This window comes from Marmota marmota, unplaced genomic scaffold (genome assembly GCF_001458135.2).
Source record: "Marmota marmota marmota unplaced genomic scaffold, marMar, whole genome shotgun sequence".
In the NCBI taxonomy this organism is placed as follows: Eukaryota; Metazoa; Chordata; class Mammalia; order Rodentia; family Sciuridae; genus Marmota; species Marmota marmota.
In genome coordinates, this window is record NW_026000142.1 from 21,938,377 (window position 1) to 21,965,178 (window position 26,802).

General features: G+C 39.2%; 2 protein-coding genes and 1 pseudogene across 3 annotated transcripts in view; 2 read left to right on the forward strand and 1 right to left on the reverse strand.

The window, feature by feature from the left end:
* Positions 1–6,746: 6,746 nt before the first annotated feature.
* Positions 6,747–26,802, reverse strand: part of Rbm28 (RNA binding motif protein 28) — a 30,016-nt gene continuing 9,960 nt past the window's right edge. For both annotated transcript variants that reach the window (XM_048786070.1, XM_015488309.2), the window contains 10 exons: positions 24,886–24,995; positions 19,613–19,686; positions 18,692–18,827; positions 17,197–17,261; positions 15,279–15,437; positions 13,282–13,431; positions 12,879–12,953; positions 10,253–10,509; positions 9,540–9,639; positions 6,747–7,249 (listed from right to left, as the gene is read on the reverse strand). In XM_048786070.1, coding sequence (XP_048642027.1) covers positions 7,115–7,249; positions 9,540–9,639; positions 10,253–10,509; positions 12,879–12,953; positions 13,282–13,431; positions 15,279–15,437; positions 17,197–17,261; positions 18,692–18,827; positions 19,613–19,686; positions 24,886–24,995 — 1,261 coding nt within the window. In that variant the 3' untranslated portion in view covers positions 6,747–7,114. The remainder of the gene's footprint in view (positions 7,250–9,539; positions 9,640–10,252; positions 10,510–12,878; positions 12,954–13,281; positions 13,432–15,278; positions 15,438–17,196; positions 17,262–18,691; positions 18,828–19,612; positions 19,687–24,885; positions 24,996–26,802) is intronic.
* LOC107144522 lies at positions 8,710–9,021 on the forward strand (annotated as a pseudogene).
* LOC125611341 (ras GTPase-activating protein 2-like) lies at positions 21,093–23,792 on the forward strand. Its single transcript, XM_048785912.1, has 2 exons — positions 21,093–21,132; positions 22,618–23,792. The coding sequence occupies exons 1-2, from the start codon at positions 21,093–21,095 to the stop codon at positions 23,790–23,792; spliced, it is 1,215 nt and encodes a 404-aa protein (XP_048641869.1).

Sequence of the window (26,802 nt, forward strand, 5' to 3'; positions counted from 1 at the left end):
TATTGGATTCTGCACCCACCCAAGTCTCATTAAATGAACATGAGTTGTTAAATCAGCTGTAGGACATGTGGAACGGTCTGAGTTAAATCGCCTTCTGACAGAAGCTTCCAACCCATCAATAGGCTCAGAACCAGGAGTACCATCCAGATGGACTCAGCTACTATCCTGAGAAATGTGAGCCTACAGGGTCCTTCCTAACACTGGGAGGTTTCTCCTCTCACCGATTTGGTGAGGAAGGCCACTTTGGGCCTTCAGAAGCATACTGCTAGGGCCAAAGCACTCTGCCTCACAGAGCTGTTCTTCACTTTATTTGTGTTGCCTACCTCTGAAGTAACACAAGCCTGCTCTGTTTCCCAGACCCCTGCTGCCAACACCCTGCTGTGGTGTCCTTGGGCTAGACCAGAGTGCCCTTAAAAGTATCTTATTAGAAAGGTGTATCTTGGCTGGGGTTATAGCTCAGTGGTAGAGTACTTGCCTTGTATGCATGGGGCACTGGGTTTGATCCTTAGCACCACATAAATAAATAAAATAAAGGTATTTAAAAAACAAATAAATATATTGTGTCCACCTAAAACTAAAAAATAAATATTTAAAAAAAAAAAAAAAGGTACATCTTAATCCCATCCTCTTGTAAACAGCATAGGAAGATAGGGTCTTCCACACTAAGGACCAGAATATAAAGATAACATGTTTCCTGCAGGGGCATCTAAAGGGGAAGCTTTATCAAAAACATGACTTGTGAGTCTTTTCAACTATAAAGTACATGCAGACGATGGAGTGTAAGACCCAGGGGAGAGGAAAAAGAGAAGGAAGAGTTGGGAAGACAGGCTAAGAGAGGGACACTTGAGTCAGTTTCTTACCACTGTTTCCTGCATTCAGCCTCCACCATCCAGCCCTGTACATAAGGGCTGGGAGTCTCTTGGTGGCAAAGGGACAGGAAGGGGAGTTCTAGCCACCAAGGCAGATTAAACAACATGTGAGGGAGTTGCTGGTGGATTAAGGCCCAGACAATAGTTCAGGAGAGAAGAGAAAATGGTACAGGAGAGTGAGAGAACTGACATTTTTTATGTATCTAATATAAAATGAATGAGACTGAGCAAGAAAGAAAAGAGAAAGAGAAAATACATAAAATAAGGACAGGTTATCACTGCAACAGATGAGTGGGGACATCATTTACCTTTATTATCTTCAATAACCAATCACTAAGGACCATGTGCCAGGCCCTGGAGCTGAACTACAGGGAGAAAATTCTTACCATCAAGGGGTTCACAGTCTCCCTAGGAAGGCAAGACCTAGAGATATGACAAAATCATACCAAAGTTGAAGTATAGCCATATGCCACAGTAGCCTACACTGTCAAGCGAGAGGAAGCCAACCAGTAAGTATGCCAGCAACTTGGAGGGATCACAATGCCCTAGGATGCTTGAGGTCCCCAGGGAAGAGCTGGGCCTTAAGTCTGAACATGAATGATGGATGGCATCTGAGTAGAGAGTAGAGGCAAAGAAATTGTCAAGACTGGCATAGACGAGGCATAGCAGAAAGGATATAGATCTACATTCAAGGTACTGTGACCGGCAATTTGTTATTATTATTCACTTTTTATTGGCCTTCACTGTATCATCTCAGGAGATGACTCCATTGTCCTTCATAAGCCCAGCTAAGCCCTAGAACAGACAGTCTTTAGAGAGTTCAGCAGTATTACATGAACTACTACTATGGGTAAATCAATGTTGAGTGTTGCAGGGTATATAGCAAAGCATAAAATATAGATCCTGCCCTCAAACACAGAAAGGACTTTCCTTCTATCAATTGTTCAGTGAAAGAGACTCTGGGGCAGCTTTGCAGCAGTACAGGCTCATTTCTGATAAAAAGGCAGTGGACTCTGGGCACATCCTCTGTTTGGGGGTGGTCCAATAAGTCTTTTAGTAACTCAGCGGTTTTCTTCTCAGAATTGGTTCCAGGCTGTGTCCAACAATCTTCTCATTGTACTCCTTCATGAATAGAGAAGCTTGTCTGCAGCCAATTACAGTTCAGAATCAGAAGCCAATGTAACCACACACTACACCTATGTCACCCCATGTTTGGGCTGCTGAATAACACCCCATTTAACAAGGGATCTCAGACTTTGCAAACAATTCTGGAAAGAAAAGGTAGCAAGACAAGAAAAGAATCAAGGCAACACATGTAGACAGCTTCCAAATTGGTCAACTTTGGGCAAAGGGAAATTTGGAAATCTCTATTTGGCCTGAGAGAAATCTCATCCTGGCCCTTAAAGTACCAGTTAGAAGTGAGTTAAAAATCAGAGTTGAGCATCACTAGAGGCAAAAGAAATACAAACTTTGTCTCAGCACCCCAAAGTCCAATAATATGACCATCTCCATGAAGAAGCAGTTTTTGGAGAAGTTACAGGGACTTTCAAAGTTGTCTGGGAAGAGTTGCTCTTTAGATGACATAACTGGCAGGTGATGTCAATCATTGTACAAACAGTGAGATATTAAGCAGAGAACTGGCTACTTAGGTTAGCTGGAGAGCTGAAACTGCAGATTCTGGAGAGTCAGTACTCGCTGTGGTGACTACCTGCCTCTTCAGGCAATGGAAGGCCAAATGTATAATAAAAAGAGGATCTCCGGAGCCTTCAAAGTTTTTGACTCTGAATTACTTCTCTCTCCTTCCCTTCATCCTGCCCTCCATCCTTTCTTTTCTTTTTTATGCAGTACTACAGGGGACTGGGGGATTGAACTCAAGGGTACTCTACCACTGAGAGAGATCCCCAGCCTTTTTTATTTTGTGACAGGGTCTAAGTTGCCAGGTTGGCCTTGAACTAATTACAATCCTCCTGCCTCAGTCTCCCAACATCTGGGATTACACTTCTTTTCAAGACAAAATAATACCAAAGTTGAAGTATAGCCATATGCCACATAATGATGGACTGCACATACAATAGTAGTACCATAAGACCATATCATTGAGGGCTGGGGTTGTGGCTCAGTGGTAGAGTGTTCACCTAGAATGTGTGAGGTACTGGGTTCACTCCTCAGTACCACATAAAAATAAATAAATAAAACAAAGGCATTATGTCTACAACTAAAAAAAAAAAAAAAAAANATCCTCAGCACCATATAAAAATAAATAAATAAAATAAAGGCATTGTGTCCATCTACAATTAAAAAAAAAAAAAAAAAGAAAACCCCATTTCCTGAAACATCAGGCTCCGAAGTGAAGTAGAAGTGAATTCAAATCTCAAGGGGTCAATGGCTAACCAAAGAATCCATGGGAAGGTGTCTCAAAGGAGGACACCATATATGAAGCCCAGTTGTTGAGAAACCAGACGATTTATCCTCATCTCTCTCTTGAAAGAATTGTGCAATAATAACTTTCCAAGCAACTGACTGATGCTCTAACACACTGAATTGCTAAAGCTGTTAGAAGAAATATCTGGATCTAACAAAATCTAGCAATGTTACCTGAAAGAACGCCATTTTTTATCTATTCTAAATGTTAAGATATATTATATTTAAATGTTAGGGATATTTGTACAGTGGGGAGAAAGTATCTATCAAATGATAGGCAGGTTGTGGCTACTTTCATAGCCTTAAGAAAAAGTACCTTACTTCTTCCCACATCTAGGACAGGTATGTTGACAGGCTACTGCAAGAATGTTCAAATCTCCCTCAGTCACAATGTCTAAAGGTAACCCTGGAGATAGCACCTGTCCTTCTAATTTCTCCAAAAGGGTCTAAATATTTTTCAAGGCCTTTTTCACCTATCTCTAAATGAACCAAATGAATTTAGAGTATTCATTATTTTCCCAAGATACTGCCTTGAAACAGCCCTATCCCTAGCTCAGCAATGGTTCTGTGAAAGCATCATTTATGGCACTGGATTGGACTAGGGAATCAAAAACTCTGGCCTATGTTCCCAACTTTTTCTCTTCTCTTGTGAGTACCATTTCTTTCTTTCAATTTTTTTTTTTCAATTAATAAACACTTCTTATACCTAATAAATGCCAGGGTCAGGACTAGGTGCTGTTTCTGTAGGTGCTGTCTCTCTAGAAGCAAATAAGATAAACTCCCTCTCACAAAGTTAATATTCTAATTGGGGAGAAAAGTTTTCCAGTTAGAGGGAACACAGACACAAAGGCTCTGAGGTGTCTGAGTCAAGAGAACTGAAGGCAGGCCTGTGTGGCCAAAAATAAACAGAAAGGAGAATAAACAAAGATAAGGTAGGAGAGGGGATAGAGCTGTATTGCCTGTTATCACTCTAATCAAAGTAAGATGAGAAACTACAGCAGAGTTTTAAACATGGGCTAAGCCACTTCAAGGACCAGAGTTAATGAGGACTGAGTATATGCAAAACACTGGGCAGAGAAGAATGTCAGATAGTCTCTAGAAAAAAGGCCTCAGGCACCAGGGCAAGAAAAAAGACATATCTTCAGGTCATCAAGGGGCCAAATATCAATGATCTGACCAGTCCTTACCATCTCCTTTAGCATAACTCTGGCAATGCAGTCCCCAGACAGTATCCTAGACATACCACATCTATATCTGGACTAGATGGACTCACACACCTGACAGCTATGTTAAAAAAATTCTTCCTTATGCTGAGCCAAAATCTGATTTCTTGTGGCTTTCACTCATCTGCTTCTATATACCCTTCTTGGTTTTCCTCATTCTATCATCCCCCAAGAATTTTCTTCTCAGGCAGGCCAATATACTTTCCTTTATCAACTCATCCATTGTCTTTTTTGACTTTTTACTATGGAAAATTTCAAAATGTTCATACAAGCAGAAAGAATAGTGTAACAAATCTCCATTTACCCATGACCAGCTTCAACAACAATTAACTCATGACCATTTCTGCTTCCATGTGGCATTCTGGTTTCTTTCACCTACTTGGTCATTACATTTGTCCTGCATGTGTGAACTGGCCAGCTCAGAGTACTAGCAGCTCCTTCACCTGAGACCTTACATGTTTACTATTAAGACAGCCCAATGGTCCCTTTGCACATGTCAGGGCCAGACTGCTGCTTTCTAACATGAATTCAATTGACTCCCACCCTCTCACCAGAAGTTATGCAATGGGATTTTAGACCCCAGCTCAGTTTGTCTCCAGTGATTTTCATCTTTCAGACTCAGCCCACTACTCATGCCATCAGGATCCTTGTGGACCTTGACTCTAATATTTCAGCCCCTAGCCCCTACCCTTTCTTTAGAAAAGAGAGAGAAGGAATATGAATATTGTAAGAATGAAATAGAGGGCTGGGGATGTGGCTCAAGCAGTAGCACACTCGCCTGGCATGCGCGGGGCGCTGTGTTTGATCCTCAGCACCACATAAAATAAAATAAAGATGTTGTGTCCACCGAAAACTGAAAAATAAATATTAAAAAATTCTCTCTCTCTCTTCTCTCTCTTAAAAAAAAAAATGAAATAGAGGGGCCGGAGTTGTAGCTCAGTGGTAGAGCACTTACCTCACACGTGTGAGGCACTGGGTTCAATTCTCAGCACCATATAAAAATAAGTAAATAAAATAAAGGTCCATCAACANAAAAAAAAAAAAAAAAAAGACTACATCATCTAGTAACATTATGGCCATCTTAGTCTGTTGAGTACACTCTGTGATGTTTGCATAATGATAAAATTGACTAACTAAGCAGGTCTTGGAATGTGCCCCAGTTTTTCAGTGATACCTGACTGTATTTCAAAGAAACAAACACATGCTCTAACTTTGTAACAGAGGACACCACAATTCTCATTCTACAACAGTTGAAGCACATTCCTTACCCCAGGCCCAACTCCAAAAGAAGAAACTGTATAATCCGGAATAAAGCAGATTCCTCAAAAATTACCAACTAATCAAGGTTGGGGAAGGAGGACAAGGCAAAGAAATAGCTGCACACTATCTTAAGATTCTTTATTTGGAAATCTTATCTCTGAGCCAAGCTACTGTGTAATTAAGCAGGGAAATACCACCAAAACTTGATCATTTTGACTGATGGCCTTAATCTTCAAAATGAACAAAAATGTTTACTGTTATTAGTAACCAAGTAGTCTATAACTCAACCTACACGTTAATTCAGAAAACCCCATTCCTAGGCTGGGGCCATAGCTCAGTGGCAGAGCACTTGCCTATAGCATGTGTGAGGCACTGGGTTTGATCCTCAGCACCATATAAAAATAAATAAATAAAATAAAGGTCCATCAACAACTAAAAATTTAAAAAAAAAATTAAGAATGAAGGAAGAATTTAGAGCAGCAAAGGATCAGAGAGAATAGTTAGTTAAACCCTTATTCTACAGGTGAAGAAACTAAGACCCCCAAAGAATCCACAGGGTGATGGTACTTAGCCTTAGAGGGACCTGGGCTTCATGTTCACTGTTTTTTTCTACCACAGCTACTAGCTCTGAGTCCCCAGCAAGAGCTTCATGACAGAAATGCAGGTCATCACTGGCCAGGCGAGTGTCTCTAGCCACAGCAAACTGATCTCTAATCAGCTATCAGCCATTACCCTTTCATAATACTAGACACTTAGCAGGTGCTGCTCTGTGCCTGGCCCATTGCCCTCAACTGCTTTCCAATTCAAGTGTCTCCACCTTGCATTGATTATATCAACAATTTTATTTTTTTCTGCTTTTACTTAGTCAACTCCTACAGCATACAGTTCTATAGAGCTGAACTAGTTAGGAATGTCAAAATGTTAATAAATAATAAAGGATTTAATATTAGAAATGAGACATAGTCTGTTTTTCAAAGAATCACACAATATTTCATTTAGAGGATGTTAACAAATTATACATTTTAAAAACTCAGTGCTCCAGAATGCTTTTTTACAATTAATTCCATTTGAGAAACAGAATAAAAATGGACAATAATAGACACAACTTCACACAATAATCTGGCTAATATTGCAAGAACCATCATGATGTTTTTCAGATATTTCTTTGTGGCTAACTAGCCACATACTGGAGGATGAACCAAAGTTCAGATGTGCACAGTCCAGGGAGCCTCCTAACAGAGTGGGTGCTCTCAGGGATCTTCTTTCCCTCAGTGAAAGACATGGGTTAAGAGCTTTACCAGAAAGTACATGCCTGACTTCTTACCCAGTCTGCTAGCAGCATCAACTGTCAAACCATTTGCTCCTCTTTGCAAGAGGTGCTCCTGTAGAAGGTCCCAATAATTTCCGCTTATACTGTTCGACCAACTGGTTGAAGTGGACTTCTGTCTTATTTTCCTTAGCTTTTTTCCTAGGTACCTACAAAGTAAAGGAAAGAAGACATAAGATAATCAGTTTCAAACACTAAATATCACCTTACCTTTAAGTCAACGAAGAGAGAAAATAAGGAGCTATAGAGCTCACACCCCTCCAAGAAGAGATAGACCTTCAGAGAGAGACCCTTAAAGAGAAAAGCTCAAAAGGAATCATCCATTGGTCCATCCATCAGAGCAACAGCACATGGGAGCAGAGCTTGCTGAAAGTCTTGGAGCCTCTCCCATTCTAGCTCCCATTCACTCACTTTAACCTCAACACAGTCCAGAGTATGGACATTCTTGCTTGCTCTAGTCCTCACCAAGAATACCACTTGGGCTGGAGTTGTGGCTCAGTGGTAAAGTGCCTGCCTCGTATGTGTGGGGCACTGGGTTTGATTCTCAACACCACATATAAATAAATAAGTAAAATAAAGATCCATCAACAACTAAAAAAAATATATTAAAAAAATAAAGAATATACCACTTAAGGGATTTCAGAAATGGATCTCTAATATCATGTGATATAGCCAGAAATTTCCCAGAAACAGATTTCTTAGGTAGGATGAGAAATTAATGCTTCCTTTAACCTTAAAAGAAATGGAATAGGGAAGGTAGAAAAAAATTTGACCTCAAATGTTCAAGAACACAGGATAAGTATTTTCTACTAAAAGGAACTAGGGCTCCTTAGAAAAATGGCTAATGCCAGGACTAGGAAAAAGCATATAAGACAGATAAGGTCATGTCAGTTGGACTCAGAAGCCAATCTGAAGGGGCTTCTTTTGGCCTATGATAGGACAAGCATGATAATAGCACTGGACTGAAACACATCAAATATATGGAAACCAAGAATTCCAAAATACTAAAAAATTCTTATTGGTTGCCATAGGAAGTTGGTAGGGCAACAGCTTATTACTCTGCAAACCAATACACAGAGAAAATTAAAAAGTGAGCAGTTACCCTGCCTTTCTCATACAAACGGTATTTGGTGGTAACCCCCCAATTTTTTTGCCTACAATTTGCAATGCAAAAAGGTTGAATGAACAATAAAATCACTTTTCTGCAACCCATAATGAAATAATGGGTCTAAATAGCACTCAGCAATGATTGCTAAAACCATAGATAAAAGGTTGGTGGGAGGGCTGGGAATGTGGCTCAAGTGGTAGTGCACTCGCCTAGCATGCGTGAGGCACTGGGTTCAATTCTCAGCACCACATAATGTAAAATAAAGATACTGTGTCCACCTAAAAAAACTAAAAAAATATATATTTTTTTTAAAAAAAGGTTGGTGGGAAACTTTCTAAATCGAGGTAGATAATTTTTACATTACTGACCAATATCCACATCACTAAAAAGGGGCAACCAAGTATGATGTCTGTGATGCAAGGAAGCATACAGCACCATCCATGAAATACACTTGTCAAGAAAACTGAACTTGAGCTCTTTGGTTTCCGCAGCAGAAGGGAGATGACAAAGGGAATGTCATCATTTGGCAAGGGCAATAATACACACATTGTGCCACCACTGGAGCTCTAAGGCCTACCACCTTTAGAAGTCAACCTGTTGCAAATGTGGCTACCCTGCCAAGAGCTAGAGAAAGTATAACTGGCGTGCCAAGACCAAAAGATAAAACAGCACCAGGACTGGTCTAATGAGGCACCTAAGAATTTTATACCACAGATTCAGGCATGGATTCTGTGAAGGAACAACTCCTAAACCCAAGAGGTCAACTGTTGTAGCATCCAGTTCATTTTGAGAATTTCAACAATTAACCATCCAATAAATGTTCTGGTTTTTAAAAGAGAAAAAAAGAAAACTGAATTTGAGCTGCTATTCCTATCAATTGAAAGGCAATATGTGGTGTCATAGGGACAAGTTCAGTGATATCACAAAGTGGCTAAACTCAAAATCAATTATATTTTAGGGCAAATGACCTAAAAAAATTAACAGCATGGAAAAAAAGGGGCATGGAAAAAAAGGGGCATGGAAAGAAAGAGGGCTACTATAGAATAAAAGAAGACTGAAGAAATACAAAACCCAAAGGTAATATATGAACTTTGATGGATCCTGACCAAGGCTATCCAAGCATTAAAAAATATTTTTGAGACAATTAGGGAAATTTTGATATGGGCTATGCATTAAATGATATTAAGAAGTTTTTATTAATTTCAGTAGATGTGACAGTGCTGTAGTCCTATGCAATTGCAATCCAGAATACATTTGCTCAACTAACCCAGGTATGAGAGTGCTGCCAGCCTGGGAGACTCACCATAAAGTATGTACCCTGAAGAACTCACCTGCTTGGAAGATAACTGCTTTTTCTCTTGCTTCCACTGGTTTTTCTGAGTCTTTGGCTTCTTGGGAGGGAGGGACTTCACTTTACCTTTGTCCCGCAACCTGAAATAAGACGTCCAATTAAATATCACCCTGAGTCTTTCCTCTAATTGGTATTCCTGGGCTCTCTTGAGTCCCAGAGATAAATTCCTTTTTTATTCAAACTCTTTCTAGGCCCAGGATAAGTTGAGTCACTCTAAAATGGGATTCTGGAACAGATGATCCTAAGGATCAACATTTGTGTACTTATCAGGTTTTGTTGTTGTTTAAATCATGGGAATGACAAAGACCTTCATTACTTACTAAATATTTTATAAAAATCTACATTTACACATAGCACTAATCTGGCACCCCAAACAGAAGTTACAGGTGAGCTTCAAGTATATGGCGTCAGCTGACAGAACTAGCCATCTGGACAGGAGGAAGCTCTTCAAAAGAGAAAAATGGCATAAAAGCCTGCCCTGGAAGGCTCCTCTGAGGCTCCCTCTGCCATTTGATCCAAGAGTAACTTCTCTGCTGGTGTAGAAAAACTTGTGTGTAAATCCCATGTGGAACCAGCACAGCACTAAAAATCCCTTTCATCCAATCCAAATAAATGCCACAGAAGGGAAAAGAGCTGCACAAAAACAAATGTGCCCAGAGTTGCCCTGTTCCATGCCACCCTCCTGCATCTCACCTAATTTTGGGGCCTCGGTGTGAGGGAAGCACCAGGACCTTTCTTCTCTTCTTTCCATCAGGCAGCTCCACCTGCTCCACTTCAGCCTTGGTCTGGAACCCTGTCCATGAGGTAGAGCCTGACTTTCCCTTCTGGGCTGGGGGTTTCTTGCTTTGTTCCTGTGTGTGAGTCTGGGCTGCCTTCTGTTGCTTGTCTTTTCCAGGCTCTTTTGGCTCCTTTTGGGGCTTATTGGTTGCAGGCTTCAAACTCATTTTTTGCTGCATAAAACAAGAAACTGCCGTCTGGTTTCTGGATAAGGTTTGTTTGCTGGAAATACTCAGCAGAAGTGGAGCTTTATGTGAGTTTGGTGAAAGAAGGGGAATTCTTTCCCCACACGGTTGGAGACTATAGAAAAATAAATACAAGCAGTTCACAAGCCCTACTATAGTAACAGATAGTTACTGGGTGGGGGACACAAAACAACCATTACCCTTCCCATAACACAGAAACAGGCATAGAGTAACTTGCCCAAGACTCAAAAGCCAGTAATGAGGGAAAAGTACAAAATGGGTAACACACATGAAAGAGGAATACCAAGAGAAGAAAGCAAGCAACAAAAGAAATATTTAAAGTAGTAAAGGCTAAGGATTTTTAAAAAGTAATAACAGACATAAAACCACATATAGGAGCTAAGAAAAAAAACAAATACCCCAAAACCCATACCTAGGCATATCATAGTCAAATTGTAAAAAACTGAAGACAAGACCTTGAAAGAAACAAAAAGAAAAAATCTTATCTCTAGAGGAATAAGGGTAGATTACACTAAACACTGAATTTCTCTCCAGAAATCATGTAAATAAGAAAAGAGTAAAGTGGGGTATTCAAAATTCTGAGGGAAAATAATCACCAACCTAGAATTATGTATCCAACAAAATAATCTTTAGAAGTGAAGGAGAAATAAAGACTTTCTGAGGAAATTTGTTACCTGGAGATCTACCTTGTAAGAAACGCTAAACAAATTTCTTCAGAGAGAAGGAAAATGACACAAGTCAGAAATTCAGATCTAGATAAAGGAAGAGCATTAGAGAAGACATAAAGGAAGTGAAGAAAAAAAAAGGATGCTATGGCTTCAAAGGAAGACATAAGGAATGTTACAGATTTATTTGTAATTAAGTCAAAGAAAAAGAAGATTCAAGAAAAATAATGTAACAATAGGAGTTTGCTATTATGCCCTTTCACCTTAAAATGTCCAGATAGGTACAGTTACAACCAACACTGATTATATGCCAGTCTATTTCTAAATAGTGAAGCTATAGATATAACAAAACAAATGGAGATTAGAGACGCATACACAAATAAAGCAAAGTAAAAAACAAAGTCATTTAAGAAAGTTAAAGTAATGAGGACTTATCTGAGAGGTGGAAAAACATAACTCATTTGATCTGAATATGGAAATAAAAAGTATCTGTTTTGAGTTAAGGTTGAAAGGGGCATTTTTACACAGAAGGAGTAGTATGTACATAAGGGCAAAGAACAATGTGAAAAAACAAAGCCAGCAGCTTAAGAGTCACTAATCAAGCAATGGCTAAAGGCATTAAATAATTCTATCATGTGTAATAACAAAATTAACCTGAACAATAGCCAGATCCCAAGTTCTCCAACCCAGAGTCACTGTCTTAACCACTAAAATTGCTCATCTCTTAGTCATGCTCTTGGTAGAACCACAAAGACTATGAATATTCACTATATATACAAGTTAATGTATGATACTGATAAGAGCTATAAGAGGAAGATGGGCAGGAAAATGACAATGCAGTAAGGTAGGCAATGACAAGTGTCATCTCATTTAATCCTCACAGCCAAGTGAGGCAGATATTGTCAACCCATTTTACAAAATGAGATTCTGAGTGATAATAACTTACCAAGGAATATATAGCAAGAAAGAAGCAAAACTAGAGTTTGAACACAAGTTCAAACTTCCCAAAATCTCTATTTTCCATTTACCATGCTAGATTAAAAACAGTTCTAGGGCTGGGGATGTGGCTCAAGCGGTAGCGCGCTCGCCTGGCATGCGTGCCGCCCGGGTTCGATCCTCAGCACCACATACAAACAAAGATGTTGTGTCCGCCGAAAACTAAAAAAAATAAATATTAAAAAAATTCTTAAAAAAAAAAAAAAAAAAAACAGTTCTAAAGAGACTGGGGTATAGCTCAGTTAGTAGAGTACTTGCCTCACATGCACAAGGCCCTGGGTTCAATCCCTAGCACCACAAAAAAAAAAAAAAAAAAAGTTCTAAAACTAGCAGGCATCATGTTTCTGGAGCTATCTAAGAAAAAAGAATTCTAGAAGGGACACTGAAACCTACATTAATGTAAAACCATAACAACATCCATTACGTTTGACATGTCCCACACAAACCTATACACAAACTATTGACTGCTTCCTCCATCCTCCCTTTATCTATGGAGCTATCACAAGACAGCCAGCAGAGGAGAAAATGGCCTAAAGAGCCTTAGGGAATTGAAAGTGAAGGGTGAATAACCTTAATTGGGCTGAGAATTGCTCTAAGGGAGCAGAAGCACAAACTGAAGAAATTTTAAGTTTAAATAACTATGTCCTTATAAAAAATATTAAGTTTTTTTTTTACCAGACTGCGCTGGATCCTTAGTTCCTTTATTTTAAGTTTCCTTCGATCTTCCAAAGAGAACTCCACTATTGGTCTCTGTGACAGAAAGAGACAAGAACAACATTCATTAAACTTTTTTGGGGGGTGGGGTGGGTAGAGTGGGGTGCTGGGGATTGAACCCAGTGCAAATTTAGACTTTGATCTGTGAGTAAGTACCTACCCCCACAAACCAGAGATTACTACTCACTAGCTCTACTTAAAGGTAAGGAGCCAGTCTGCAAGCAGTCTATCCATTTTAGAGCTCCTTATAATCATTTTACCACCTGGAATAACCACTCATATCTCCTCCTCCACCCCATCCACTAGCTATTCTTTTCCACAGGTGGCTCCAAGGAAACAAGTCTCTCTGAAGGATGAGGCTTACCTTTTGAGTCCCAAAGATTTCTGGATTGTTGTTGATGTGGCGGAGGGCTCTCAGAGCATGCTCGTGCTCCTGGAACTCTGCAAAGGCATAGCCCAGGGACTGGCCCTTTGTTTTTCCATGAACTCCTTTAAGGTCTCGCATCACTCTACACTATGAGTAGAATGAGAAAAAGAAACAGCAATTACTTAATGATAAGCCTTGCCTGACATAAACTGCTTTAACAAAATCAATAAGAAATGAGCTTATGGCCTGGGAATATGGATCAGTACAGTGCTTGTTTAGCATGAAGGCAGAGTTCAATCCCCAGCAAAACACACAAAAAAGAAGAAAATCAGTTTATAAAAAGAGAATCTTCATTTATGCTACCATCATAAAAAACATACTAAAATAATATTTCTAAGTGTCCATCTAATTAGAATACACCCACTGAGAGCAGATTATTTTACTGTTTACTAAGAATTTATAGACATCAACACAGACCCATAAATAAGCACATAAATACAATAAAACTTGCCAAGGCAAGTTTATAGCAGTTAACTATTCACAATATATACAAGCTGAGAGGCATATGGCACTCTACACTGTATAACAATTTATCACTGTGGATAGAAAACTGTCCATAGATCTCATCACTAAAGCAAGGCCCAGGAAGGGACTTATTGAAAGAAGGAGGGAAGGCCAGTGGCTTTGGGTGAGAAAGACATTTCTGGTATGAGAGCGAGCCTTCCAACTTCTAGACTCAGAAATACAGAAAGAAGTTTCAGCTCTCTGCTCAAAATCAGATCCTCTTTTTTCCCCAAATTCTTAAGCAAGATGTGGTAAGTACTGGACCACTGAGGTATGGTAGGATATAATGAGAAAACTGACCATTTATATTCAATTACTCCTGAAAGCTGTCATTCCCTTAAAACGGAGAAGTCTAAGTATTGGGAACACATGGAGTCTATATTTGATTTTTGTTCAGTATCCACTGTGTGTCTAGATACTATTGTGTGCACCAGTGGGGAATCAAGAGAAGTATACAATGAGTTCCTGTCCTCAAGATGCTTAATGTCTTACTGAATCACTATACTTATATAAACCAAAAAATAAAGAGAAAAATCCAATATAATGCACACATTATAGAATACAGAGATTTTGCTACATTCTCACAGGTTTTAAATAGACACTAAGTATTGTGGAAGTTGATGAGAGGTTACTGGCATGGACCCTAAGCCAGTAACACTTCTAGCAGTTTTACTAGGAATGTTGGTGAGATATATGCTGATATATTCACACTTTCTCACATCATTTCCTAATATCAACATATACATTTTAAAGAGGATTTCAGTGCTTAAAACAGTTTATGGTGATAAAACAGAGCAAAGCAGACCCCAAATATTGGCCGTGGTACTTTTAAAATAAATACTAATGAAAAATTATTATGTGCTATACCAAGGATTGGGGATAATAACAGTAGCTCTCGAAGAGTTCAGTCTGGTTTTTCAGGCCAGTGTTAACAGTAAGTCCTATGAAAGAGACACAGAGGAGAGGATTCAGCACTCATGTGGAGTTGAACCAAGACCTAGTATGAACTATTGAAGACATGCATGGCCCCTCTGCTCAACATGGGGTACTAGGGGCTCTTTCCATTGAGTAAGACCCTAATTAGAAATAAAATGCTCTTCTAAAGAGCAAAGCACAAAAATTATTTTCTCTGCAAGAAAATTCACAATACAGCACTCAGTATAATGCTGAATACATAGCAGGCATTTAATAAATGCTTGCTAAATTAATTCACGAGGATAGAGACTTCCTCACATTCTGCTGTAATTTGGTCAGATGGAAGACAGTTCTCACAAGACAGACAAAACAAAAATGACTGCTGAATCCAGTGTTACATGCTGACACTGTGTTAAAAAGAAAATCTGTTAATATGTCAGAATCCTAGCCAGAAATACACAGTTAATAAACCCAGGATGAGAATGGAAGTTCTGAATGCATGGGGCAACTCTCACCTCCTTGATGCGCACCCCCTTCTCCCCTCTAGTGGCATTCAGCAGCAGTTTCCTGAGCCATTTGTCATCCACAGCCTTTGGGAGATTGTGCAGGCAAAGCCTGGTCCGGGAAACAAAGATATTCTGGTCCTTGAGTTTCTGATGTTTCAGTAGTTCAAACTAAAAAAATTACAAATTGTTAACAGTAGAACCCATCCTTTAAAAAGGCAGACATAAATTCTATAGATGGAAAGAACCATGATCCTCATCCCAAAATCACATATAGAAAAAGAAAGAAAACTAACAACCTTAAAGCCTTTTAATAACCAGCACAAGAAAAGAAAGGTTTAAGGAGGTTAGACAGTGGGTAGGTAGTGGAAAGATCATGGGCTCTGGAATCAGATCTGAACTAGAAAGCTGTCCAACTGCAGAAAAAACATGAAATTTTCAAGACTCAATTTTTCATTCACAAAATGGAACTGCAGATAAAATATAGTCTGTCTCTCAGTACTAACATGAGACCAAAATTAGATTACTTACACACACACATACAAATCCCTGTTTCAAAATATTGCCCAGAGCAAAAAGAATGAATATTGTGGCTAATGTTTATGCCCAGTGCTCATCTACCCACTAACTCAAACTAATTATCTGGAGCTTCCTTCCAAAAAGAAATAGGACTTATTTAAAGCATAGAACAGTGTCTTGACTCAACTCTGCCACCCTGAGGCAAAGACACATCCATGACCACAAAATCAAATTCCGCTCTAGAGGCAATTTCCTCAACTACACTGCCAGAAACAGCGGTTCCCTGGGTGACCTGCCTAAGAAACAAAATGAAGGATGACATTCTTCTGCTAATTTGTTTTTTTTTAAACTAGGTTAATAGGATAAAAAGCTCTCGGTTAATTTTTTTCTCTTTTATCAAGTCTTCTCAGTCCTGCTGCTCCTTGTTTGGTAAAGGTATATACAAGTTGCAAAATAAACAAATACTCTGAAAATGAATACTAAAGGGACATCTGAAGAGGCTATCATGTCTAAGTTCAACAGACTATTTTTCTCCCAGGAAAAGCTGTGCCTGCTGTGAATTTATAATTACTACACATAATCCAGTGAACTTTTCACTGGATTTAGAGCTAATTTTCAAAATTAGCTCTAAAATTCAATATGTCATTACTGCATTTTAGTCAGAAAAGGGCACACCATGTTCCCTCAAATACCAAGATTTCTTGATGTTCACTACAAAAGAAACTGAACACTAGTATAAAACCTGTGCACACTGAAAAAAAGAAACAATGTTTCTGGTTGTCATTATATCCTTACCTCTGTTCATTATTTCCCAAACTTTAAGGTCTCACAGTTAATGCTGTTAACGGTTATGCTTTTTCTTGGGGGGGAGGCAGTTTATAGGAGATTGAACCTAGAGGCTCTGAACCACATCCCCAGCCCTTTTTTGAGATGGGATATTGCTAAATTGCTAGGGCTGGCCTTGAACTTGTGATCCTCCTGCCTTAGCCTCAGGAGCTGCTGGAATGACAGGCATGTGCCATAACATCAGCTATCAGTTAACAGTGGAAACTCCTATAATATAGAATTTTACTACAACAATTTTATAAACTGGAGTTATCACCCCTTCCCCAATGACATCTTAGCTGCTCCTTTCAAACCCACATCTCCCCCCTATCCTAATACTCTAACCTATATAGCTCTTCCTTTCTGATGCTACTCTACATTTACAATTATACATAGTCCTAGCCTTTACATGTCTACTGCATGATCCAGCAGTGAACTTCTTAGCAGATGCTTACTGATGAAAAACTAGGAAAACAAAAATAAGATTCAGTTATTATAATGGCATATAATACTGCATCTAATAATTGTTTTTGACCGACTTTAAACCATGGAGCCTTAAAAGTAGGCTGGTGCCTAATTTGCTTACCCGTTCTCGTTTGGCCATATCAGCAGCACTCACACCCTCGGCTGCCTTCGTCCCAGCACGGATCACTGCAGAAAGAGGAAAAAAGGCCAAGATATCACCAAGGGAATTTTCACTGAGCAACAGGAGGAATGTGATTTGAATGATGCAAACTCTGTACAGGGCCCAGAGGACTGTGCTGGCCAGAACATGTTATCATTTGGTCAGGTCCAAAAATAGGCTACAGGGCTAAGTTCTGGACTTAGAGCTACTCTTAAGGACTAAAACTCTCAATATTTTGTGACTTTGTTCTCTTCCTTTTCTCCCTTCAAAGAAGTTTCATATATAGGCACAATACTAACCGAAAAACCTGGAGAAAGTTCTGAAAATAAGTACAATGTAAGGATTATGAATGTACCACCTATAACCAGCCCCTTAAACTTAGCTGCCTCTCATGTACCAGGGGCCATCACTCAGCACTGAGATAAGTCAGACTAGAGAACACATCCGTAGTTATAGAGGTCTAGGATCAAAGGCTACTAGTTGAGACTATGCAGGAAGCAAGCTGATAAATACCATGTGACCTAGAAAAAAGGATTTTTTTTAACTTATGCTAATTTCTGGTTACCTTCCTGATATTAAGGAAAGGTACTAGATGCCTACTTCAAATCCATGAATAATCCAAAAGAGCAATTAGTCATAATTTTCAACGCCTTCAGAACACCTCTTGTTAAAAATGATGATAAGGGGGGCTGGGGATGTGGCTCAAGCGGTAGCGCACTAGCCTGGCATGTGCGGGGCGCTGGGTTCGATCCTCAGCACCACATAAAAAAATAAAAAGATGTTGTGTCCAACGAAAACTAAAAAATAAATATTAAAAAAAATTTCTCTCTCTCTCTCTCTCAAAAAAAAAAAATGATGGCAAGGGGTTAGGGATATAGCTCACTGGCACAGTGCTTGCCTAGCATGTGTAAGACTCAATTCCTGGGTTCAATTCCTAGCATCTAAAAAAATAAAAGAAATGATGTCAAGAATCAAAGATAGTTTTAAGTTTTTCCTCCCTCTTTGCCTTGCCAATCTTCCATCAAGAAAGTCTAAAGGCCAGGCGCAGTGGTGCACATGTATAATCCCAGGCTGAGGCAGGAGGATCGTGAGTTCAAAGCCTGCCTCAGCAAAAGCAAGACACCAAGAAATTCAGTGAGACCCTGTCTCTAAATAAAATACAAAATAGGAGTGGGGATGTGGCTCAATGTTTGAGTATCCCTGAGTTCAATCCCCAGTACAAAAAAAAAAAAAACACCGTCTAAAGGCAATCAGGCAGAAAAAAGAATGGGATCAGTTAATTTAAAAATTGGGTGAAGTTTTTCTAACAGAAAGCCACAACTAGTAAGGTGGAATGACAATACAATTAAGAAGAAATTTTTTTTTTAATATGCACCAAAATACAATTGTTGGATTATGTCATGGCATGGAGCCAGCTACTCAGAAGCCTAGTTCACATCTCCTTTCCACTACTCACAGCCTTCTCGGGCCAAGTAGAGGTTCCGGGTTCCAGTTGGCTTCTTCACCTTCTTTGTCTGAAGCTTTGCAGCCTCATCACGGGTCACAGCCAAGTCAACCTTGAGCTGCCGGCCACCCAGCTTAAGGCCACCACCCTGTAACAGATTGTAACCCTCTCTTCAAATACACAACAAGCAGAAACTGAGCACCTGACAAGGAACACCAAGGAAAGGGAATCAGAAAACCCCAATTACATTGTGGAAGTCAAGTCCCAGGATGTTTCATCCCAGCTGTCCACAAGTGGATCCCTGACCCTCATAATATTTAGTATAGCTAAGCAAAAGGTCATGTGTGTACTGAGGGCAGTCACCAGTAAAGGATTTACTTTAGGGGAGATGATTAATTCCAAAGTAGGCCAAAATAGAGTAAAATGATCTGCAATCAGGTTTATTTTTAGTATTCTAAAGAAAGTTAGTAAAATGGTAGTAACTAGAAAATATAAGGGATAATGGCAATACAGGATAACTTTATCTCAAAACAATATATACTTGGTTACATAACAGAGAAAAATTCTCAATCATCCACACACTTTCTCAAATATGTATTCCACTTCACAGATTGTCTTAATACCTTCATGTCACATCATGTTATCAGCCTAGGATAGAGGCCACATAGACAGCAATTGATAAACATTAGAGAAATTATTATACCTGTTTCCTTGCCCAAGAAATAGGGATAATATTCCTATTTACCTAATGGGGCTGACACAATGATTAAATAAGGTAATGCATGTAAAGTTCAGTGCCTAACACGCACCAAGTGCTAGTTTATCAGCAGCAGCATCATTAACAAAAATAATGAAACTTTGTGTAAACACCAGATCTTGCCCCTAGGAATCACTCTCTCCTACATTATGGGGTAAAAGAAAAGCTTTCCTTACCTCAGTCTCTGGAGAAGCAGCTGCAAGGCATTTCTGAGCTGCTTCCTGAGTCATGAACTGGGCAAATGCACAACCTGCACAAAGACACAAAATTAAATGAAATCACAAACTCTCATAGCCCACCAGTAAACCAAAGACAATAATGCAAATGGCCACAGCCTGGCACAAAAAGGGAGGAAGAAGTAGAATCCATTTATTAAGTACCAAGAGGCAGTGAAGGTCAAAATCGAATACGAGAGCACATCTACTCCTCTCAATAAAATTTTATTATTCCCTTCATCTTAGAACTTTAGTCTCAACACTTTTCTCCTTACTAATATCCACATAAAATGATAGAGAAATTTCAGGTAAATATTTAACTCGGCTGTACTTACTGAGAGTCTATCAGAGGACTAAAAGATGAAGCAGGAACCACTTAGCCCTGAAATTAATTACATCTCACTGTCTCAGTCACTTGAGAGGAATCAGATCTACCTCCTGGGGTAAAAAAGGCCTCCATAACATGAATATCCCAAGAAACCAGAATCCAGAAGCTCAATTCTTGGTTTATGCTCTAGAATCACCATAAAGTACTTTCACTGGATAGACGAAGGGCCATCAGCCCAAATTTCTACTATTGACATAAAGCAGCTTTTTATAAGCAAAGAAAAAAAAAAGAAAAAGAGATACAGTCTTTATATTTTGTTAGCACTTTTTAAACTTTAAATATTCTCCATATATGAAAACACTCCCATATTTCCTAGAACTACTGGGGCATTATCTTCTGCCTGTGACAGGAATAAATGGTAGCAAACTAACCGAAAGGACACAAATGGCAAGCCAACCCAAGGGTCACCATTCAGTGAGGCTGTCTCTGCCTGCTCCAGACAAGGCTGACTGCTCCTACTTCTGTGTCCCCACCCGCTCCTGTCCTCCACTCATCTCTCTCTTACAGCATTGGTCAGGGGGTATCTTGCCAAACACAGTGAATATCTCAGGACTAAGAACCACCACCATAGTGTACAGTATGAATAAATACCCAACAAAATAACAAACACAGTTGGACCTCTGCATCACGAATTCCACATCAGTGGAGTCAACTGACCAAGAAACGAAAATATTTGGGGGGAAAAATGTCTATACTGAACACAGACTTTTTTGCTTGCCGTTCCCTAAATAATAAAGTTTAACAACTATTCACATTATATTAGGTATTACAACTATAGATAATTTACAAAATACAGAGGATGCAAATACTACAATATACAGATTGTATGCAAAGACTACATCTTTTTTTTTAGAGAGAGAGAGAACTTTTTCATATTTATTTTTTAGTTTTCAGTGGACACAACATCTTTATTTTATTTTTATGTGGTGCTGAGGAGCGAACCCAGTGCCCCGTGCATGCCAGGCGAGCGCGCTACTACTTGAGCCACATCCCCAGCCCCAACGTCATTTTTTTAATAAGAAACTTAAGTAGCTACAGATTCTGGTATACGCCATGGTCCTAGAACTAATCCCCCATTGGTACTATAGAACAAGTATAATAAAAGAAAGAAATACAGAGGGAAAGATTTCTAACAGGCATATTACCTAACCAACCAATTTAAAGAAAATGAGTATTTTCTCTCTCTCTCTCTCACTTAACCACTGGCCACATCATCAGCCACCCCCACCCTTTTTTAAAATTTTGAGACAGAGTCTCATTAAGTTGCTCAGGGCCTTGCTAAGTTGCTGAAGCTGGCTTTGAATGTGCAATCCTCAGCTTCCCAAGCCACTGGGATTACAAGTGTGTGTCACTACACCTGACAGTACTTCTCTTTTTTTTAAAATTTTTTTATAGTTATAGATAGAATGCCTTTACTTTACGTTTATTTTTATGTGGTGCTAAGGATCGAAGTCAGTACCTCACACATGGTAGGCAAGCACTATGCCACTGAGCTATAGACCCAGCCTAGTACTTCTCCCTTAATAAGGATTTTATCATTAAAATTTCCAGGGTCAGTACTGGGTTCAGTCTTAACATTTCAGATAATATTTACAGATAATATTTAGCTCTTCTAGACAATGAAATGGCATGCTGAGGGGGATACACTGCAGGAGGAGCACAAGTTTGCCTGAGTAGGCAAAATAGATGTCAGAAAAATTTAATATGAGTTAGGAAAAGATAATACATTAAGAAAAAAAATTAAAATTATGCTTTTAAGATCATTAATTCTGTTAACTTTAATAGCCCATGCCGCAGTCTGGCTGGGCACAAAATAACCGAGCAGCCACAAAGCCTTGTAGTTTCAAAACAGGAACTCCTTTATTCTCCGCACTCCTGAGAACACCATGCACACGGCCTTCTCCCAGGACACACCACACCAACCAGAAATCCCTCCTCCGGCACTTCCCCAACCAATGGGAACTCTCCCAGGAATCCCCACTCCAAAGTAGCAGGCGGAGGGGGACAGCAGGGGTCTAATATACAATTGAATACACAGCTTAACATAACCATTATCATCTCAATGGCATGCTGGCCTCACCTCTCAACCACACCATTCTGGCAAAAATGCCATGCGTCATTCCACTCGGCTATGGCTCTCAGCATCTCCCCCCTTCTGTTTAATTAAACACCAAGCATGTGGCTTAGGGACCATGTCTGTTAGGCTGTCCAATACTACATATGGTCCTTACCCATCATCGGATGAGCTGACCTCAAGGCGTCAGCCTCCTGTCTTAGGTTGGTACCACTGCAATTGGATCTTACCCATCACTGACTACCGGTCCAGCATACAGCCATACTTGTGGATAGGCCTATGCACCAGTCGGGGGATGAGGTTCTTTGCCTCACCTCTGTTGGCCCCAAATTTGACCTTTGCCAGTGGGGGGGTGAGGTTCTTTGTCTCACCTCTGTTGGCCCCCAAATTTGGCCTTGGTGCCAGTGGGGGGGGTGAGGTTCTTTGCCTCACCTCTGTTGGCCCCCAAATTTTAGACCATCACTAGCAGAAGGGAGGAGGATGCAGAACGCCACGACACCAAGCCAAATGACACCAAGCCAAATGACGGCACCTTTGGAAAAATTGTACCACAGGTGACACCATCAGCAAAGATACTCCAGCACTACCACAATTCACTGCACCAACAGATAGTTCACAATGCATCCTATGTGCTTCCTTCAGAGTACTATGGTCCTTTGAAAACTTTGCTGCTAAAATCACCAGATGTTCAGCCAACATCTGCCTCAGCTGCTTACATTTTGGGTGAAATACGTCGAGATAAAAATGATGCAGTTTTGCCTCTTGTACGATTGCTGCTGAACCATGATAAACTTGTTCCTTTTGTCACAGCAGTGGCGGAATTAAACTTGAAGGATACCCAAGATGCAAACACAATTTTTAGAGAAAACTCTCTGGCTACCCGATGTCTGGATGAGATGATGAAAATAGTGGGAGGGCACTACCTGAAAGTAACCTTAAAATCTACTCTAGATGAGATATGTGAATCCTCAAAATCCTGTGAAATTGATCCTATTAAATTGAAAGAGGGAGATAATGTAGAAAACAATAAGGAAAATCTGCGTTACTATGTGGACAAGTTATTTAGTACAATTGTAAGATCAAGTATGAGCTGCCCCACTGTAATGTGTGATATCTTTTATTCTCTAAGGCAAATGGCTACTCAGAGATTTCCTAATGACCCTCATGTTCAGTACTCTGCAGTGAGCAGCTTTGTATTTCTTCGTTTCTTTGCTGTAGCCGTAGTATCACCTCATACTTTTCATCTGCGACCTCATCATCCAGATGCACAGACCATTAGGACATTAACTCTCATCTCAAAAACCATTCAAACTTTGGGAAGCTGGGGGAGCCTTTCCAAAAGCAATTCAAGTTTCAAAGAGACATTCATGTGTGAATTTTTCAAAATGTTTCAAGAAAAAGGATATATTATAGCAGTTAAAAAGTTCTTGGATGAAATTTCGACTGAAACTAAAGAGTCCAGTGGTACAAGAGAGCCTGTGCACCTGAAAGAAGGTGAAATGAATAAAAGAGCTCAGGGAAGAACTCAAATTGGAAAAAAGAATTTCAAGAAATGGTGGTTCTGCTTAACCAGCAGGGAGCTCACCTACCACAAACAGCCAGGCAAAAATGCCATGCGTCATTCCTACTCGGCTATGGCTCTCAGCACGCCCAAAAGACATATAGTAAATCAAATGTAAACTACATTCTCAAAATATCAACCCAATATACTAGTGCACTCAAGAAGGGGTAAAAGATATTGAATATCATAAAAGTAAAGCAATATCATACCCATATTTGGAATATTCTAAGTAACTCTAGCTGCCCATTTTTAGAAAAACACTGGCAATGAAGAAGGTCCAAGAAGAATAATTGAATATTAGGCAGAAGATACCTAAGTGGTTATTATAGTTGAACCCATTCATTTTACAGATTAAAAGAAAAAAATAAAGCCCACAGTAGTTAAATGATTTGCCCAAAATCACCCAGATTGGATGAGGGTGAGGGGCAGGAATCACCCAACTCATCTGTGCATGGTTGGGATTATATTCCTAATCTCCAGAAAGCTGTTTAGTTCTGACATATTTATATTTCTTTTTCTGAGTAAAAATTTAAAAAATGATAGTCTTATCAATTTGGAAAATAAGGTTTAGACTACATATTCTTAATCTATGGATAATTTCTAAAGAGCCCACACACTTAGAAGTAGCATTTTTCTGGAGGGTTTCTATCTTTTGCTAGATCTCAAAGGAATCCAGTGCTTTAGAAGAACAAACGCAATCCAAGAAGACAAAGATCAGAATGGGCTGAAAATCCTTATTTAACAGTGATATACTACAATAAGAGGTTAACCTTTGGAGCACAACATAATTTCAGGGGAAAAAAAAATCTCAGGCAGCACTCCTGCTACATAGTTTTCTTTCTGATTGTTGCCATGCAACAAAGTTTCTCTGTCAGCTTCCATTTCTAACAAAAGAAGGGGGCGCTGTACTTTCAAGCAATGTGGAATGATAAATACCCATGAGATGTTATCATTTTTGAAATTCAAAGGAGAACAACAAATGGAATTCATTACCCTAAAGTAAATAAGCAAGGGCTTAAAAAGCTTATATAAAATTATGGCTGGCAGCACCATTAAAGCTACTGTTTGACATCATGGAAGATAACTTCAGAACATCCCTGGGCTTAAGGAAGCCAGAGGCAGAACAGACTGTGGACACCTCAGAATGGTACACATTATGCCTTCATGTGACCAGTCAACATCCATGGCAATGGCCAGCTGGTGGCAAATACCTTTAGAATGTTCTGTGTCTGGATGCAAGACAATGCGGACATATTTAAGATCTCCAAATTGCTGGAGGAGCTCTCCAAGTTCTTCTTCCTCTGAGTCAAAGGACAGGTTTCTACGAAGACAACCAGAAGGTCACAAGAAAGGTCAATTACAAAGTGAGATCTGTGTTCCACTACAAAGTAAATGAATTAGACATTTATAGGGGGAAAGAGGGAGGGAGAGAAGGAGGGGGCGGGGAGAGAGGAGCAGAGAAGGGGAGAAGGTCTGGGCCCTTGCCTCTAGTGCCTCTCTGGCAGTTTCCTCACTTGTGTGAATGAGAGGCTCAGAGAATTGCTTTTGTCCATGGGGGAAAAAATATGAACACAACTGCTCACAACCACTCTTCCTTGTTCAGAAATAGCACCAATACAGAAGGGGTGGACTCCAATAATCAGGCTTCTGCAATATGACTCTGCCCCTTGGTCCCAAGGGACTTTCTTATACAATCAGATTCTCTAGCAGAGTATGAAACTTAAATAGACATATACAAAGACTTGAATTCTATTCAAAATAGCAGTATCCCAACCAAGACTTCCAAGGTACTAGAAATCTTCTACAAAGTGATCTAGGTGGTGGTTGCACAAATATATACATGTGAAAATTTTCACTTACTAGTAATGTACTTTACATAACATGTTATACCTATTCCAAAAAAAAAAAGGCAGTGTTGCTATAATAAAGACCCACGGACACCAGCAGCAGGGTCCTAGAATTACCCAGATTCTCATCAGCTTCTTGAGGTCCACTCTTTGACAACTTTGATTCTATAAGCCACCCTTGTGTTTATCCCACAAACTCTTTTTCACTCAGGATGGCCAAAATGAGTTTCTCTTACTACAACCAAAGTTTCTCTTACTACAGCAGTCTAATGAGGAAAAGTTCTGTCCCTCTCACCCCAGATTAGACAGTTTTTTCTTCTGTGTTTCTATGAAATCTAGGTTTCTATTAAAATTCTATAAAAGTCAGAAAATCCTTCATAATAACAGAAACAGAAATATAATAAAGTCTACTAGCTAAGTGCAAAAAAATAAATAATTACATGTTTAGCATCTCTAATCCAAATACCAATTAACTTTCTGAGCACTAACATGATGCTCAAAAACTTCTGGACTCTGGATTTTGGACTTTTGGATTAGAGACAGACACTAAACTGGTAAAATGTATGCAAACATTCTAAAATCTGAAAAACTCAAATCTTTTTTAACACTTCTGGTTCTGTGCATTTTAGATGAGGAATACTCAACCTGTACTTATTTCTTCTGATGGAATTACAAATGCTGGAAGATTCTGTTCTCCTAAATTTTGATATACTATAAAGATTCCTCATCTCTCCAGCTATGCACATCCTTCCAGGGTTATGAAAAATAACTCCTAGTAATTACAACAATTTTACTTTGCTTATACTCAATAAATAACCCCATAACTAATTCTAGTTTATGGGATAATCAGATAAATAGAAGTTTTCTATAATAAGATATTTAGAGGATATATCTATATTATTTCTTCTAATTTGCTTCATCATGTATATCCAACCCCTTTACATCCTATTTCACCCCTTTATTTCCCTAAGTTATTAACTAAAACACATACAGAAAAGTAATGGAATCCTTGGTATTGAGGTCACAGGCTTCTGAATGTAACTTTTCGCATTTCTGTAATACAAAATTATTTACATGGAAGTTCCAAATTTTGCAGTTTAAAAAAAATGGAAAAACTATGGAAAGATATAATTGTAACATAAATTACTATTAAGCATGAAATGGGAAATAGCCTGTTTTGGCCAAACTCATCTTTGTAAAAATATTTATGTGGCATCTGTAGGGATGATTTCCGAGTAGTGATTAAGGTTTAATTTTTTTTTCTACCTGCTCATGTATTTG